Raw genomic sequence first — 18,282 nt, 5'->3', positions numbered from 1 at the left:
CTTAGCAAGACACAACAGGCACAAAGCAGTACAATTTCAGTAAAAATGGAGTTTGGTATTATAAGCATTGGCTTTATGAGGCTGGTGGCTCATAAAGGCTTTTTAAGAGTAGGCCTTTTTTGACACTGAAAATATCTTAACTGCCAACTCAAACAGATAGTTCTCTGCATAAGCTTTTCCTTGAGTTCTCAAGCCCCTGTTTCTTTAAGAAACACATGGATAAAGAAAGAGGAAAAGGCCCGGTAAGCCACTTTGATCCCATTAGTACTGTGAGATCAAACATGGTCCTGTGGACATCACAGAAATGTTGGGAAGCCCCAGGTGATAATGCCTTATTTGTAGTTAGATCTGTGGCTTTCTGTAGGGATCTGTCTAGCTCTTCTAAAGTTTTATGCAAAAACCACAATTGTTTTTGCTTTGTACCAGGGATTAAACCTAGGAGTGCTTACCCCTGAGCCACATCCCCAGCCCTTTTTATTTTTTATTTTGAGACAGGTTCTCACTAAGTTGCCTAGGGCCTTGCTAAGTTTCTGGGGCTGGCTTCATATTTGCAATCCTCCTGCCTCAGCCTCCTGAGTTGCCCATGTCTAGCTACACTTTTTTTTTTTCTTTTAGTTGTAGATGGACTCGATACCCTTATTTTATTTATTGTTTTTATATGGTGCTCAGGATTGAACTCAGTGCCTCACATGTGCTAGGCAAGCACTCTATCACTGAGCTACAATCCTAACCTCACACTCTTTTATTATATGTTTACAATCTAGTAATGGAATCACTTGTACTTGACCCCCAGCATTATTTATTTACAAAATATCAACAGTCTTACCTGTTTCTTCTTCTGGATTTTGGAATCATTATGTTCTGTTGTAAGAAAAAAAATCCTCTTGGGTTTTTGAGATGGGTTTAAATCTAAAATTGACATTATAATTTTTTCCCTTTATTTCTTTTTTAAATTCTTCCTTTAAGGCAGAGTGTAAGTTGCCTAGGCTAGCCTTCAATTTGTAATTCTCTTATCTCAGCTTCCCAAGTACCTGGGACTTTAGGCATGTGCCACATGCCCAACTATTACTGTATTTCATATACCCACTAGAGAAAGGGTAGAGACATCTCCATATATTCCAAGTTTCCTGTTATCAGAAAATAAGATGTTATAGCCTTAGGTGTCTATGCCTGAGTTAATCCCAAATTAAGGTAATATCTACTCTTTCAGGGAAACTGTTTTATTCATATGGGGGGCGGGGGAGAAAGGATAAGCTCTATAGCAGCCTCAGGCCATTTGTGTTCTTTCTCCAGTGCTCAGGTGCTACTGATTGCTCAAGAGAAGGAAAGGAACATATTTGACCAGCGTGCCATAGAGAATGAGTTACTAGCCAAGTAAGTATGTGGTCCCAATGGGAAGGGCGACTCAGATCACAGCATCCGCTCCTTCTGACTCTTGTCCATCTTTCCCAGGAAGATCCATGTAATCCGGCGAAGATTTGAAGATGTCTCTGAAAAGGGGTCTCTAGACCAAGACCGTAGGTTGTTTATGTAAGCATCCCCAAAGATCCACTAGCTGATTTGTTCGTGAAACCCTCTTTCCCCAAATGATCTTTCCTTCTGGATGGGATGGATGGTTTGTTTTCTTTTTTCCTAATTTCTGAAATATTCTTCAGGAAATTTTGGAGAAAGGCCAAGCAAACTGCTTCTAAAGGGTTGTCTCATAACTGATGACATCTGGATAAGGGTGTCGTCCTTAAAGATAACCTTTGTTTTCATACTCCTCTGAGCTCTGCAAAGTTTTCTTGCCCCTCTTGGAGGCTGGTCAAGTCCAGCCTAAGCAGTTGGGCTGGACAGTCAGGGAAGCAGAGGGCCAGCTGGCTTATTCTGTGATTTATCTAGATTCCATTCTCTGAGATTGGGCCTGGATTTGTCTTCCAAGCCAGGCCTTGCCCTTCCCTCCATGGGCCACTACAAGGTGACCACAGGTTTGGAAATTTGTGATTGTTAAAGTTAAAATCTCCATGGGATTTCACAATACCACTTAATTTTTAAAAATCTTTTTTATGTATTTTTTTTAGTTGTCGATGGACCTTTATTTTATTCATTTATTTGTATGTGGTGCTGAGAATCGAACCCAGTACCTCACTCATGCTAGGCAAGTACTGTACCACTGAGCCACAACCCCAGCCCTTACTTTTTTTTTTAAATAAAACAAAGTGGCTTACTTTCCAGATAAACCAATACTATCAAATAGGTCAAAGAAAAGAGGAAGAAATTTAAAGGTAGTCTTTTTTTCTTTTTGTAGTACTGGGGGTTGAACCCAGGGCCTTGTACATGGGAGGCAGGCACTCTACCAGCTAGGTTGTATCCCCAGCCCAAGTCTGTATTTTAATTAGACTCATTTTTGCACCTCATCCCACCCTACCATTTTAAGAAATCTTAGGTTTCAGCTACTTTAAGCAGTGGAAATACAAGTTCGTGTTTGTTTGGGGCACCAGGGAATAAACCCAGGGATGCTTTACCACTGAGCTACATCCCCAGCCCTTTTTAGATTTTGAGACAGGGTCTCGCAAAATTGCTTAAGGCTGGCCTTGAACTTACAATTTATCTGCCTCAGCTTCCCAAGTTTCTGCGATTACAGGTGTGCACTACCACATCTGACTAAAGTCTGTTTTTCTATGCATGGTAATATGATTCTGCTACTCAGTCATTTTGAGGCCATGTGATTTTGAATTTACCTGATTTGATTCCGGTTACCTTCCTGTTTCCCTGTAGTCTCCTTAGAATGACTCTAGATGTAGAATATTCTAAAACATTCCATATTGGACATCTCTGTGTTTTTAGTGAAAGCACTGGTAGTGCAGGTATCTCCTTTTAATAGTTCCAGTGAACCCCAGCCCAGGTCCTATGGACTGACTTTCAGAAAAGCCAAATGCATTTTGATATAATATGAAATTGATTGAACCACTGAATACATCAGTTACAATTTAACAACAATAGCTTTTTCTGTTATGTTCTAGGGATGGCCAGGAAATTGCTGTGGTTTACTTCCGGGACGGCTACATGCCAACTCAGTACAGTACACAGGTTGGTATTTTTCTGTTAGATAATTCTTTGCCTCCTGGGACTTACCCCAACCTAGATGTCACAACAACCAGGGTTTTTCTGAGTCTTAGCTTCAATTTCTCCTCAGGGAACTTGCTGTTGGAACTTCCTCCCCTCCTGCAAGTGTGTCTACCTCTTACTCTGCAAACACACTGTCCTCTAGAATCAGCATCCTCAGGAATTTAGTGCTTTAGCCACTCACACATTTTCTAGAGGTGGGCTGGCAGATGTTTAAAAACTATCTTTCTGGGCATAAAAGTACCAGCTTATAACATTTGTTGATTTCTCTAGTACAATTTTGAGCTCCCCAGCTCAACATCTCTGAACACAGAGTCGGGAAGAGAAGGGTACAGTCAGCTCTCACTAGCTGATGCAAGCTAGTTCCAGCACACCACTGATCATTTTCTTCTTCTTTTTTTTTTTTTTTTTTTTTAAATAATTTTTATTGAGATTTTACATTTGATAAATTTTTGTTACTCTACTCTGCCACAGTCTGGCTGGGCACAAATGCCGCAGTCTGGCTGGGCACACAATCACGAGCCACCACACAGCTTGTAGATTCAAACAGCAACTCTTTTTTTTTTTTTTTTTTTTTTAAATATTTATTTATTTTAGTTCTCATCGGGTGGACACAACATCTTTGTTTGTATGTGGTGCTGAGGATCGAACCCGGGCCGCACACATGCCAGGCGAGCGCGCTACTGCTTGAGCCACATCCCCAGCCCCCATTTTCTTCTTCTTTACCGCTCCTTTATCTGAGTCAGAAAGTTTTTTATCATCTGTCCATTCATGTTCATGGAAGTAATGATGTTACTTCATCTTGTTATCCTACCATGTCATTGAAATTATTTACCACATTCATTATATCACTTAACTATTGCCCTGTGAAGCATATAGTTACCCCCATTACACAGATGGAAAAACTAAGGTTTGGAGAAATGCAGAGGCTTATCTAAGATCCCACAGGAAGTTTCCAGGCTTCCTGACCTTCAGGCCAGTAGTGTGTTGTATCCTGGTATTCCCAGGATACCATTCTTCTGTCCTGCTCCTAACGTACATACCATGGAGAGACTTAAGAAGCCCTGCTTTCACTTGGGAGAAGGTAAAGGAGGGGATAAGTTAGGAAATACCATTGGCAATGGTCTGGGGGTCATTAGCCTGATTCTGCCTCTTGGCACCATTCCTGGGTTTCAGTTTCTGAAAGCAGGAACTATAAAATCAAGAGAACTCCTTTCAGGTCTATAGTTCATCTAGGTTTTCCCCCTGGGTTGACCTCTGTAGAGGGCAGCTGGACGGAGGTGGCAGCTCTACAGAAGTTCCTTTTCTCTAGAGAAGTGGTAGCAATGTTGGGAACTTGCTGATTAGAGAAGAAACTATCTGTTGGGACCCATCCTGGATCTAAGTTTCAAGATGGGGATGGGGGAAGAGGCCCAAGAAAACTTAGAGGGAGAGCTAACAGGGTAAGGAAAGTAGTGTATATAAGGAAGTGGACATTTTTAGGGAACTGAGAAGCTCAAACTGGGTTTAGAACATGGAGATAGATCTGTAAAGCTTAGTGACTTGCTAGATGATCCTGGGCAAATCCCTGCTCATGTTTGGGTTGTGCTTTCCCTGCTTGTGACTTAATGAGGTACTTCTGGGTTTATCTCATGTTCTGGGCACCTGTGACTCTGCCTGGAACCCCAGACCAATAATTAGATGATTGGGATTATTGGGTAAAGATAAGGTAAAAGTGCCACAGGGGAGCAGCATTGAGTATGGCAGGAGTTGCTCAAGTCTTAAGCCTTGATCCTGCTATGGACAGTTTGCTGTGATCTGGAGCCAAGGACAGACTATCTCCCCAGTGCCTGAGAATGGGGACCAAAACTGGGACACGTGATTCTCTGATGTTTCCTGCTTCTTATATCCTAAGCTCCTGACACAACAGGTCATTCATCTTGTGATCACCACCAGCCGGCTTTTGTCCATATTTTTCTGTTAGCCTGTTAGTCAGACTGCCTTTCTCCAGGATACTGCTTGAATGAATTTCACTTCAGTCAGCCACAGTAACAAATAACAAATACTTATTGAGCACCTATGAAGTGCCAGGAACTATGTAAGATAGTGGGGATACAGAAGAAAATAAGACAAGAATCTGGTCCTAATGGAGCTCACAGTCTGATCAGAGAATGTGGCCTTTGAAAATTTTTTTAAAGAGTGTTTTTTTTCTCCTAGTTGGGAAACAACTGCTTTGAATGAAACAGCAGGGTGAAAAGATAGAGAATTATGGTGAACCTACATTAAATAGGGTAGTCAAGGAAGGCTTCTCTGAGAAGGTAACTGAGTCAAGACTTAATGATAAGAAGGATCTAGCCATTCCTGGAAAAAGCCAAAAGAAAGAGAATTTCAGGCAAAGGGAAAACACAAATGCAAAGGATCTGAGGAGGTTTTGTGTGTTTGAGGAATGATAGGCCTATGTGGCTAGAATGGGGGAATCAGGATGCAGGGGTAGAGGTCAGGGGTGGCAATATGGAATGAAGTTGAAAAAACAGACAAGAGCCAGATCCCACAGGGTCTTTTTTTTTTTTTTTTTTTTAATAATTTTATTATACCTAAAAGTTTTTTTTTTTTTTTTAATATTTATTTATTTTTAGTTTTTTTCGGCAGACACAACATCTTTGTTTGTATGTGGTGCTGAGGATCGAACCCGGGCCGCAAGCATGCCAGGCGAGCGTGCTACCACTTGAGCCACATCCCCAGCCCTCCCACAGGGTCTTATAGGCCATGATAAGGAGTTTGGATTTTTTGTTTGGTAAAAGGCAACAGACTTATACACTCTGAAGAAAAACCAGAGTTTGAGGTGTTGAATTTTATTTGAAATAACGGTGGGAAGCTGAACTCATAAATAAGTGGCCCAAGCCCTTCGAACCTCATCATCAGTTTTTCTATATCCTCATAAAAGATTTTTCACCTTTTGTCGTTTCCCTTTATTTTTGGTCATGTATCAGTGTGCTAGACTATGAGCTCCTTAAGGCAAGAATCCCATGGATTTGAAAAGGTCACACTTTCCTCACAAGGATATTGCAATGATCTTGGGAGACAATCAATGTGAAGATAAAAATCATAATCAGTAATGATCAGCAGACATGAACTAAAGTAGATTTCTTTTTTGCTTTTTGTGTTCCTCTCTCTGCAGAACTGGAAAGCACGCTTACTGCTGGAGAGGTCATGCGCTGTTAAGTGCCCAGACATTGCCACCCAGCTGACTGGGACTAAAAAAGTGCAGCAGGAGCTGAGCCGGGCGGGCGTGCTGGAGATGTTGCTCCCTGGCCAGCCTGAGGCTGTGGCCCGCCTCCGTGCCACCTTCGCTGGTCTCTACTCATTGGACATGGTACATAAGCAACCCATTTCTCCCATCACAGGCCTCTTAGTGACAGAAAGCTGGAGCCCAATGTGTCGGGAAGGGTGGAACTGGCATTATGGTTATTATTGTGACTTGCGTCAATGGTGCTCTGGGGAACCCCTAGAACCTTGGAGATGAGAGCAGCCTCAGAGGGCTGGAATTCACCGTCAACTCCTCAACAAAGGTAGAGATGGGGGTGTCAACCAGGGGACAGGACTAAGGCAGGTAGCAAGAATTGAGGAATAGCTGTACCCACTGTCTAGACTACCTGCTGCAGAGCCTGTGTTGCCAGAGGAAGACCTATTCTCCCTGTGTTTATGGCTGCAAGGGTTGTGGGGATCACATCTGAAAAGAAATGTCCAGCCTGAAAGAGCAAGTGGCTGTTCCTACTCCTGCTCTTCCCATAATGCTACTTGTATGATCAGCAGGACTCTCATTACTTCTTTTTGTCTTAAAACTGTGTGGTGACTACTTTCTGCCTCTTGCCAGGGTGAAGAAGGGGACCAGGCCATTAATGAGGCTCTTGCTGCCCCAAACCGGTTTGTGCTAAAGCCTCAAAGAGAGGGTGGAGGTAGGTGAATCCCCCTCTGCAGAGCTGCTCAGTAAAAGGAGCTACCAAGTTGTCACCAGTGAATACTTCCATGGACATAGGTCAGGCATGGTGATACAAGAGGAAGTGACATAGGTCCCACCAAGGACAGTGTCCCCCGAGACCCTGTGACCAAGTGCTGTGGAATACAGGGGAATTAACCAGCACTGGAGGATTTGGACAACTTTAGTTTGAGGTGCCTCGGGCAGATGATAGAGTAGCAGGTAATAGTGTGTTAGGTTCCACAAAATACATGTCTGTCTTCCTGCCTCATTTGAAACTCCTTGAGGGCAGGGATCGTGTCTGCCTCATAGATCCAGAGATGATTTTTGACCTGGTTGGAGTTTTCCAGGTAGAAAAGGGGGATGAGTGTTCTAAACAGAAGGAACAATCTCAAGCAAGAGCACTAGGCCATGAAAGCATGGTATGTTTTGAGGTTAATGAGAATGGTGAGGTTGGAGTAGCAGATGGTAGGAGGCCTTATAAAGAGCACTGAATGTATGTTAGGAAATTGGATTTTATCATGGGAAGCCATTAGAGAGTTTTAAGCAGGAAGGGGACGTTTGATTGATTAAGGATCCCACTGGCTATCAGTGGTAAGAACTTGCAAAACGTACAGTGTTTCGGCCATTATAAATTTCCTGGAATGAAGAGACTGGTGGCAGAGAGACCATAAAGGAAGCTGGTACAGTTGTCCAGAATAGTGATGTAGAGTTCCAGACTAGGGCTATGACATCATGGAACAGAGACTGGAGAGACATGTCTGAGGTAGTGTCCTAGGTAAAGCAGAGGGAGGAGTTGAAATAGGACTCAGGGATGCCTTTTGCCTAATTGGGAATTGGAAGTCCAAGAGGGGCATATTGAAGCAGAAATTGAGTTCTGTTTGGACATGCTGAGTTTGTTTTGGAGACCTGTGGGACATTCGTGTGATATCTAGAGCAAGCAGCTTAAGTTAAAGATACAGGAGTTAACAAGTTATGGGGTATAGGTGGGATCTTGGAAATACAGAAGAGAACTCCCTGAAAAAAGGTATATGGAAGAGAGAACAAGGGTGTAGGATAGATTCCTGGGGAACCCCAACATTTAAGAAGAGAAGGAACTGAGGCTGAGAAGAAGCATCCATAGACAAGAGAACCAGGCAGGATGGTGTGATGGTAGGTGTGTTCGCTTGTGTAAGGGCTTTCCTGTTAGATTGGCCTTGGATTGTTAGAAGCCAGATGTACTCCAGCTTTACTGAGCTGGTGTCATGAACTAAGGCTGTTGAGTTGTTCACATGGCCCCAGAAGTGAAAAAGATAAGTAGAGGGTTCAAGGTAACTGGCCAGTTTAATTGCAGGCAACAACTTGTATGGGGAGGAAATGGTGCAGGCCCTGGAGCAGCTAAAGGACCGCGAGGAGAGGGCCTCCTACATCCTCATGGAGAAGATTGAACCTGAGCCTTTTGCAAACTGCCTGCTACGGCCTGGCAGCCCTGTCAGAGTGGTCCAGTGCATCTCAGAGCTGGGCATCTTTGGAGTCTATGTCAGGTGAGCCAATAAGGGGAAGCTCCTTTCCTACCTCCCAGCAGGTAGTGGAAGGAGCTAGAAGAAACCATGGACAGAGTCAGGAATCATGGGCTTCAGTCCCAGCTCTGCCAATCCCTAGCTTTTTTACTTATTTCCTTGTCTATGAAATGAGGCCAAGGACTCAAGAGCTGCCCACCTCACAGAACTCTCAAATGAAGCCCATATGAGAAGTATTTTGCTTCTCAACATATAAAGGAACTTCTCATATAATGAAAATTGCAGATGGTACCAAGAGAATTGAGAATAGATCGTCTGACAGTCAGGAGTAGATTCTCCAGGGAGGAAGAGAGTTTGGATCCAGCTCAAAGTCCCCTGGGGATTCTGGAGAAAGATGAGAAAGGTCAGCTAGACATCATTCAGTGGCTTTGAAGAGCTATATAGCCCCTGGATTTGGATTTGCACACAAAGAATCAGAAAGAGAGGAGGACTTGGGAATTTGTAAGTAACAAGTCCCTCATGCTACTTCCTACAAAATACTTCAAGGTTAGGGCAAGGAATACCAGATGCTCCCTGCCAAAACCTGCCCCTCCACAACCTCCCCTTCTAACCACTTTCAGCATCTCTGCCTGTCACTCCTACCACCCCCACAGCCACCTTGAGAGAGAAAACTCATAGCTCAGGACATGAATTAAGAGTGTTCTTGCTTTATTTACTCTTCAGGACCTACTTGCAAAGTGAGGGGTGTTATCCCAATTTTAAATTGAGGAAATTGATAGTTAGAAAGGCTAAGGAATTTGCTCCAAGGATACAAAGCTAGTAATTTCCAAGCTAGAATGCAAACCTAAATCTATTCTAAAATCCTAGCCCTGTTTTGGATATAGTAGGTTACCCATGTACTGCTTAGCTAGGACCAGGAAAAGTCCTGGGTTTGGTGATGTTGTATGTCTTCTGGCCCCATATCTATAGGCAGGGAAAGACACTTGTGATGAACAAGCACGTGGGGCATCTACTTCGAACCAAAGCCATCGAGCATGCAGATGGGGGTGTGGCTGCAGGAGTAGCAGTCCTGGACAACCCATACCCTGTATGAGGGCACGGCCTGGACAGCCTGGACTTCACTCAAGAGATCTTCTATCCCACGTACTTGTCACTAATCTCCGAACCCTACTACCTTAGGAGGGCCCTTCTCTCCCAAAGTTTTCTAAGGTCTAGTGTGAAGGATCTGAGGACCAGAAAGGCTGTGTTTCCATTAGATGAGATCTAGAAGCCCCCAAATCTTTGAGGTGTGGGAAGGGAGCTGCTCTGAGGTCAAGGTCCATAAATTCTGCCATACTCCTCTTGACCCCTCATCAGCCTTTTCAGCAGCTTCAAGTGCCTGACTTGGGATAGGACTGAGTGGTAGAAAGAGGAGAGATAAGGGGGGGGGGCATAGACTTTTTTCCATCTCTGCCTTAAATAAAATTACATTACTGACTGTTGAATCGTTGTTTTGTATACAGAGGAAAGAGGAAAGTTATAATCTAGATCAGCCCACTTACGGTGGATTGGGGCAGGGAATGTGACTGGGCTATAGTCAGGGTCTCCCTAGACCCAGACCCTATGGATGGGATCCTGAAGTTCCAATCTTTAGTCACTCACTAACACTCCCATAGGATCATAGGGAAAAGTAGGAGTCCCTGACAGAAGCCCAGGTGGGAAAGCAACCACAATGGGATATGAAAGTTGTGAAGTGGCTTCAGTCACTCTTACTTAACTGAGGGGCTTGTCAGAGTTCCTGTGAGTGAAGCCCTGCCTGCCTCTTCCCAAAAGTTTTAGAAGGAAGACACTGGGGTAGTCCTCGGGAATATCACTCCCCTTCCCACCTGCCACACAAATCAGAGCAGCTACATGTACAGCCTGAAAGATACCTAAGAAAACCAGTCACACCTTCTTGAGGTCACAAACTTTATTCCTACAACCATGGAGCTTAAGCATCAATAGGGCAAGAGAAGAGAGTTCCATATGAGTGTATCTCTCATGGGCAGGCTCTGTTCATGGAAAGGTGGGTACAGGACAGGGAAGATAAGTTCCTCTGATCCTAGTAACAAAATACACCCACTCCTCCAAAGAAGCAGATGATTTGAAAAGCATCTAGAGACTGAACTGGCTTGCACAGCCTCTGGAGCAAAGAGGGAATTCAGACTCAGAACAGAAGCAGCAAAGTATTTAAAAAAATAATTATTATTCCTGGACTCATAAACTGTCATTCCTAAAGACAAGTGCATATCCAAGATAAGTACTGGTGCTTTCTGAGAAAGCTGACACAGGATTTAGGGTTGGCTCCCAGCTTCAGTCTAGGCCCTTATTTACCCTCTGAACTTAGGGACATGGTCTTCAGGTCCCTGTACTGGGCATGGAGAGTTCTTTGGAGACTGGAGACATATTAGTCTGAGGCTGACTTGGGACTTTGTCCCTTTTGCCTGGCAGTCACAGGAAACTGTCTCCATATAGGGACAAAGTGTGGGTCAGGATTGGCCCTCAGTACTCCTAGAAAGGGGACAGGGAGGACGGACAGAACTTTGGAGAGCCAAGCAGGAGAATCCTGGGTAAAGAGTCTTGTTCACTGGATGGTCAGGCAGCGGTGGCTAAAGAGATGACTGATGACAGACGGGTCAGCCACTGTAGATGTGTCCCCCACGTCATGGTCATTCTGAGCAATCTTTCGAAGCACTCGCCTCATGATTTTTCCTGGGGGACCACAAGCCTCTGGTTACTAAGTGACAGCACTGACCCACCCAACCCCACCAAAGGCTTTCATCCACACACCCCATACCACTGGGCCTCAGCCCATCCCAATCCCTGGAGGTATCTGAACATACCTGAGCGGGTTTTAGGCAAGCCAGGTGCATTCTGGATGTAGTCTGGTGTGGCAATCGGGCCAATCTTTTCTCTAACTGTAATCAACAAATCAAGTTTTTCTTCATCACCTTTAGCCAGACTCTCAAAAGCCAAGGGAGGGATGGTTTAGTTCCCCAACTGTTTCCCCTTGAAGGCCCTGTCTACAGAGTCACCCTCAGGTTCTCTGCCTCTCCTATTATATCTTAACCCACGTTCGTGGAACTCTGGCTGTAGAATCAGCCTGCCAGAATTTAAATACACCTTTCAGGAAGTATAGTCTTGGGCAAGTGATTTAACTTCTCTGCACCTGAAGTTTCTTCATCTTTGAAACTAGAGTAACAATAGTATCTCTTTTGTGGAGGTGATTATAGGGATTAAATGGGGTCATGCATTTAAAGCACTAAGCCCAGTGATGGCACAAAAAAAGTATTAAATAGTTGTTGGCTATTATTATTAACCTGTAGAAAGACTAGTGGAAACTAAGTAGGTAGAAATCATTTGGACCATGGGATCCCATGAGCTCTATTCATGGTTTGGGGAACAGCTTGCTGCAGCCCCTCCCTAACAACATGCAGACCCTCTAGTCCTTGCTGAGGAGAGCTCCTTACTCTGCTTCTTGAGCTCCTCAGTGAGGGTGGGGCTGAAGCTGTGGCCATCACACAGGGTAACAAAGCAGTAGAGGCATTCGCCCTTCACAGGATGAGGATGGCCCACCACAGCTGCCTCTGCCACAGCCTCGTGTTCCACAAGTGCTGACTCCACTTCTGCTGTACTCAGCAAGTGTCCTTGTCAAGAGAAAGGAAATGCCATGAGAGATTCCAGCCTTTGCCCCAGCCTTTGTTCCATTGGTACCCGCAGGGCAGACCCCAGTCTGCATGGGGAATGCCCTTCATCCAGTCCTCACGTGGCATGTTTCCAGTTACCTCACCACCCCAGTTTCTTCTAGGCATATTCCAGTGCTGATCATTCTTCCAAAACCTGGACCCAGAACTGAATACCACACTCCACACATGTTTGGTCTGGCCAAATGACAATCCTGGGTCTCTTTATAAAGTCTTTAGCTGGGAGTTGTCAGGGTAACAGAGCTAATGAAATGGTAGGGGGTCCTGGGCCCTCACCAGATACATTGAGCATGTCATCAATCCTGCCAGTGATCCAGTAATAGCCATCCTGGTCCCGCCGGCAGCCTGGGAAGAAATGCACAACATATAAATACCCCACAATAGAGCACATGATCCACATTACCAAACTGTCATACCCAATGCAGTAGATTTCTAGCAAGTCTTCCAGCCTCCATGATGGTCCCATTGATCTCCATCTCCTAGTATTTAAAGCCCTGCAAATAGTTCTCACTGTGCAAGGTTAGTCTGTGTAACCAACAGAATTTGGCAGAAATGATGGGATGTAATTTATTTTTTTTTCCTTAACATTCATTTCTTAAGTTTTAGGTGGACACAATATCTTTACATTTATATGGTGCTGAGGATCGAACCCAGTGACTCGTGCATGCTAGGCGAGCATGCCACCACTGAGCCACGACCCCAGCCCAACAGGGTGTCATTTCTGAGATTAGATTACAGAAGACACATTGGCTTCCACCTTGGATGTATTCTCTCAGATCTTGTACCCTAGGGAAAGCCAGCTGCCACGTTGTAAGTAGCCCTACAGAGATGGTGACAAACTGAGTATTTCTGCCAGCAGCCACAAGATTGAGTAAGAAAGTGGGTCCTCTAGACTCAGTCATACCTTTAGATAACTACAGCCCCTACCAACAGTTTGATTGCAATCCATGAGAGACACTTGACAAAGAACCACCCATCTAAGCTGTTCACTGATCCTGATAACTCAGAAACTATGTGAGATAATATAATACTTGTTGTTTTTGAGTTACCAACTTTGAGGGTAATTTATTCCATGGCAGTAAATAACTAATATAGCCATCTCAAGTCGCTGTAACTCAGGTAGTTGTTTTCTAAACAGTAAAGTAGTTCTTATCACTCCCCTTCTTAAAACATGTAAATGTCTCTCATTGTACTTTGAATAAAATCTAAACTGCTCATCATGGCCCACAAGACGCTATATTATTACTCTCCAGCTTCACGTGATATTCTTCCCTGTGCTTACTACACTCTAGCCATACAGGCTTCAGTCCATTCCTCATTCATTTCAAGCTGTGTTGGAGCTGGGGGTATAGCTTAATGGTAGAGCACTTGCCTAGCATGCATAAGGGCCCTGAGTTACATACCCAGCACTGCAACAAACAACAAAAAGACAAAAACACCACCTTGTGTCCTACTGAAAACAATACTCTTAATCTAGATTTCTCTGTATCTGGTTCTTTTTCACCCCTCAAGTCTCTGCTCAATGTCAGTTCAGAAAAGCTGCCTCTGACCACTCTCCACTCTGTGTTGAGTAGCTGTCCCTGAAGACACTCTTTATCACATTATTTTCATCATATCACTTACCTCTACCTAAGATAAGCTTATTTACTTGTTTGCTGGATTTACTGTCTGTCTCTTTCTAACTAGAATGTAAATCCCATGATAAAAGATACCTTGACTAATATTCATGGTAATATACCTTGTGCTTATTAGATCAGTGGTTGGGCATAGTAGGTGCTCAGTAAATACAATATGGACTTGGCAGACAAACAGGCTCCAAACATGGAGACACACATGACACAGTAACAAACATTGCTACATGCTACATCTCTGTCAACACAGGATCAAGAAACAAGAAAACTCTTGGACATTTAACATTAGATGGCATCATCTTGAGACCTTTCCTGCAATACTCATTCCTGTTCTTAAAGTTTTCTCTGTTGCTCTGCCTGTTTACTAGACAGTGATATTTAGGACATGTTCCTTTCTGTTCTCTACCCTTAACCAACTCTTTTGAAAATGGAAGGTGAAGGTACATCTTAATGGGAGGTACAGGGAGAGGCTAGCCAAGGCTCACCATCTCCTGTCACGTAGTACCCAGGGAACTTCTTAAAGTAGGTGGTCTCAAAGCGTGTGTGGTTCCCATAAACCGTGCGCATTATCCCTGGCCAGGGCTGCTTAAACACCTGTGGAGGGAGGAAGGCACAGTGATCACAACTGCTAGGCTGTCTCAGAGGAAGATAATAATTTCTTTGCTAAATATGGGGGGAATATCCTAAAGTCCATTCCTAGGAAGTAAGACAAACTATAAGCTTTGGAGATGAATGATCCTGACTTGGAATCCCAACTCTACAACTTACTAACTAGCTATGTGATCTCGGGAAACTAACTTTGCTTCTCTTAGAATCCTCATTTGTAAATCTGAGAAAATAATTTCAATCTTCTTAAGTTATTTTGAGGATTAAATTAATAGTATGTAGAAACTGCTTAGCACAGTATTCTTTTAGTTACAAGCTTTTAGTAAATTTTAAGTCCAGCTTAAAGCAAATGAAAACAGTCATATAAAAAATGGGACTCAAACCAGGTGTGGTGGCACATGACTAAAATCCCTGGTATTCAGGAGACTAAGGCATTAAAAGTTTGGGGATAGCCTAGGCAATTTAGCAAGACCTTATCAAAAAATAAAAAGGACTGGGGCTATACCTCAGTGTTAGAGCGCCCCTGAGTTTAATCTCCAGTACCACACCAAAAACAAAACAAAAAAATGGGTCCCACACATGAGTTAATAATAATGTTCTGTGGTAGCAGATTCATGAGAACAGATGGAATTATAGGCTGAGTCAAAAGGCCTAGATTCAAGTCCTGCTCCTGTTACTAACTGTTCTTAGAAAAATGAAATTGGGTAGGGTCTGGAGGACATGGCTGATAAGATCCCTATTAAGTACTAACACAAACATCATAATAGCTAACATTTATTGAGCACTAACTTCTAGGTTTTGTGCTAACCGCTTTCCATGGATTATCTAATTGACAAAACAGCCAAAGGAGACAAAAGTAATATTAAAACCCAACTTTCCAAATAAGAAAAGTTAGGTTCAAAGGTATTAGGTAACTTCTCTGAGGTCATAGAAGAAGCAGAGTCAGGATTTGAACCCAGACAGGCTGACTCAAGAGCCTACATGATTATCTACTATTTTATTAAGCCTCCTGTCTCAAGAATGTTTGTCAAAGGAAGAATTAGGACTGTCTTCCATACCCTAAAAAATATCATTGGGGTGGGGGGCTAGGGCTATGGCTCAGTGGTAGAGCACTTGCCTAGCATGTGTGAGGCACTGGGTTCAGTTCTCAGCACCACAAATAAATAAATGAATAAAATAAAGGTCCATCAACATCTAAAAAAATTTTTTTTTAAAGTTTCATAGAGAATCTTTGAACAGAATCTTAAAAGGCCCATAAGAACCTTGTGCACCAAAAGGCAGAGATGCAGGCAAAGTATCTAGAAGAATTCCTCCTGAAGTCTTTCAATAGAGGACAAACCACCAACTGTGGAGCTTCAGTTCTAAGCAGCTATCAAGAGAGATCAGGTTATTAACTCTGAAGTAAAGTAGCTGTGGTAGATCCTTTTCCTTCTTCAAAGGACCCCACTCCACCAAAAAAAAAAAAAAAAAAGGCAGGGCCTTACCAGATGACCTTCAGCTTCACCTTCTAACTCTTCCCCAGACTCATTCAGGATTGCAGGAGCTACGCCAAAGAAAGGGAAGGACTAAAAGCAAATAGGAGACAGAACCCAAGAAAAGGAATGAGACAATTCTGACTCAACTCCAAAGGAGCCCCAGTGCCCCAAATTCCTCATACATATGGGTCCATTCTCTAGTAGACCAAATACCCCCACAACCCTATCCCTGCCAAGCCCAGGACCAACAGGGGAAATTCACTCACAGCAGAACCAGGTTTCATGGGTGTGGCACCAGGGAGGGGGGTCAGCATGTGGCCACCCTATGGAAATCAGAGATCAGGGGTTTGAGTCAGTTTTCCAACATTGTCCCTGAGCCCATCCTTCTGAACCCCTCACTCACTGTCTCTGTTTGCCAGAAGGTGTCCACGATGGGGCAGCGCCGGGCACCTACCACCCGGTGGTACCACAGCCAGGCTTCAGGGTTGATAGGTTCACCCACTGTCCCTAGCACCTGCAAGGATGCCCGGCTATGCCTTGGGCAGGGAATGGGAGAGAGGAAATTTCTGAGTACCACTGGGAGCCAGGATACACATGTCCTGGTCCTTCTCTTACTTTCTCCCCTATTCACATCAGGGAATTGGAACAATGGGGAAAAAAAACTATGTACAAAGGGAAACACCCAGCTCTGAAGGATTTCTATCTATAGGACACCAACTGGGAAGGGGGTGTCTCACTTGATGACAGGTTCATCTCCAAACTTCATGAGCAGACGAATGGCTGTCGGTGCTGTGTAGAACTTGGTCACCTTGTATTTGTCCACGATGCTCCATAGACGACTCACATCTGGGTATGTGGGGATCCCTTCAAACTGACCCCAGTGAAAGCAGCAGATCATTCCTGGTCCTTCCCAAGAGTCTTACCATTCCCCTAATATTCCCTTAGTTTCAGTATTTTGCCCTATCTGACCAACCAAGTAGAGAACTTCCTAGTCACCACATACAACCCCTCAAAGACTCCTGTTTTTCCAGGAAACAAGTCCACTGCCTCTAGTCTAAGTGTCTTGGGAAGCAGTCACCCAGGATAATCTTGTCCATCCCCCAGCCTAGGCCAGGTGGCCATGAGTTCCAGTTCCCTTCTCACCAAAACACTGGTGGCACCATTTGCCAGTGGCCCATAGGTGACATAGGAATGGCCAGTGATCCAGCCAATGTCTGCTGTGCACCAAAACACATCCTCTGCGTGGAAGTCAAACACATACTTGAAGGTTGTAGCCACATAAAGCATGTAACCGCCAACTGTGTGCACCACACCCTGTAGAAGGAATAGTGCTTCCAGTTGAGCTCTTGTACCCAACTCCACTGACCAAAAAATGGAGGCTGGGCAGAGCTGGAGCAGACCCTTCTCAGGGATTCTGACCCTGTCAGCATCCCTTTCACAGCATCTGTCTCTCTTCCATCTCCTTTCTCCATGTTCCCATCTTATCTCCTTTATCACATACCTGATATCACACATGCATAGCATCCCATCATTCCAACCTACACACTCAAATTCTATGTATTTATTTGTTTGTTTGTTTGTTTGTTTTTGGTACTGGGGACTGGACCCCTGGATGTTCTATCACTGAGCTACATCCCCAGTCCTTTTTATTTTTTGAGACAAGTTCTCACTAAATTGCCCAGGCTGGCCTTGAACTTGCAATCCTCCTGCCTCAACCTCCTGAGTTACTGGGATTACAGATTTGCACCATAGTGCCCAGCAACTCAGAGTATATTTCTAAGTCACCCACATTACTCACACACACACATGAACACTCCTAGCACTCATCTGTGTATTTGCACCCACACACTCAATTCCACATTGTCAGAGTGATTTGAATAAACAGTAACCATTACCCCCTCCCTAACCTATCCCTAGAAAGGAGATGCCAAAATTGTGTTTTTAAAGACCCATTGAGGGATATTCCAAATGATGGAGAGAACTTAGGGGGTAGGGTAGGTGGGAAAGCAGAGTGACATAGCTTTCAAGTCTTTCAGATCAATTAAAGAGTCAGTTTTCTTAAGTCCTTCCAGCTCCCACACTGTGCTCTAGCAGAGAATGTCAACAGTGAGCCATGAAGAAGTAACTGAATGATTCCTGTGCCCATCCTTGACATTGACACTCTCTTTCCACCAAACCATGAGGGAATGGGCAAGTAGCATCCATGTCAGTCACACGGACTGATCCTTTCGCCATTTTCTGGGCCCCCAACTGACTTATCTTACCCTGGGCTTCACCTTCTAGTAACTG

The 18,282-nt window shown here is 44.0% G+C and overlaps 2 protein-coding genes across 4 annotated transcripts in view; one reads left to right on the top strand and one right to left on the bottom strand.

Moving 5' to 3' along the window:
• Gss (glutathione synthetase) overlaps positions 1-18,282 on the top strand; it is a 38,650-nt gene that overhangs the window by 19,049 nt on the left and 1,319 nt on the right. The window contains exons 7-13 of one of the 2 annotated variants that reach the window (XM_046433729.2): positions 1,294-1,374; positions 1,453-1,530; positions 3,003-3,069; positions 6,263-6,457; positions 6,959-7,040; positions 8,394-8,583; positions 9,529-16,865. In XM_046433729.2, coding sequence (XP_046289685.1) covers positions 1,294-1,374; positions 1,453-1,530; positions 3,003-3,069; positions 6,263-6,457; positions 6,959-7,040; positions 8,394-8,583; positions 9,529-9,652 — 817 coding nt within the window. In that variant the 3' untranslated portion in view covers positions 9,653-16,865. Of the gene's footprint in view, positions 1-1,293; positions 1,375-1,452; positions 1,531-3,002; positions 3,070-6,262; positions 6,458-6,958; positions 7,041-8,393; positions 8,584-9,528; positions 16,866-18,282 lie in introns of those variants that run through there. The other variant, XM_046433730.2, reaches the window with a different exon arrangement.
• Acss2 (acyl-CoA synthetase short chain family member 2) overlaps positions 10,490-18,282 on the bottom strand; it is a 48,464-nt gene continuing 40,671 nt past the window's right edge. For both annotated transcript variants that reach the window (XM_046433727.2, XM_046433728.2), the window contains 10 exons: positions 17,137-17,307; positions 16,731-16,864; positions 16,397-16,529; positions 16,260-16,316; positions 16,003-16,083; positions 14,398-14,506; positions 12,558-12,626; positions 12,048-12,224; positions 11,421-11,495; positions 10,490-11,289 (listed from right to left, as the gene is read on the bottom strand). In XM_046433727.2, coding sequence (XP_046289683.1) covers positions 11,162-11,289; positions 11,421-11,495; positions 12,048-12,224; positions 12,558-12,626; positions 14,398-14,506; positions 16,003-16,083; positions 16,260-16,316; positions 16,397-16,529; positions 16,731-16,864; positions 17,137-17,307 — 1,134 coding nt within the window. In that variant the 3' untranslated portion in view covers positions 10,490-11,161. The remainder of the gene's footprint in view (positions 11,290-11,420; positions 11,496-12,047; positions 12,225-12,557; positions 12,627-14,397; positions 14,507-16,002; positions 16,084-16,259; positions 16,317-16,396; positions 16,530-16,730; positions 16,865-17,136; positions 17,308-18,282) is intronic.

This window comes from Marmota monax, unplaced genomic scaffold, assembly GCF_021218885.2.
Source record: "Marmota monax isolate L192 unplaced genomic scaffold, Marmota_monax_Labrador192_F-V1.1 WCK01_AAM20220418_F8-fsc00014, whole genome shotgun sequence".
NCBI classification, from domain to species: domain Eukaryota; kingdom Metazoa; phylum Chordata; class Mammalia; order Rodentia; family Sciuridae; genus Marmota; species Marmota monax.
Note: the sequence above shows the minus strand (reverse complement) of the source record. Positions and strands in the feature narration are given on the sequence as shown.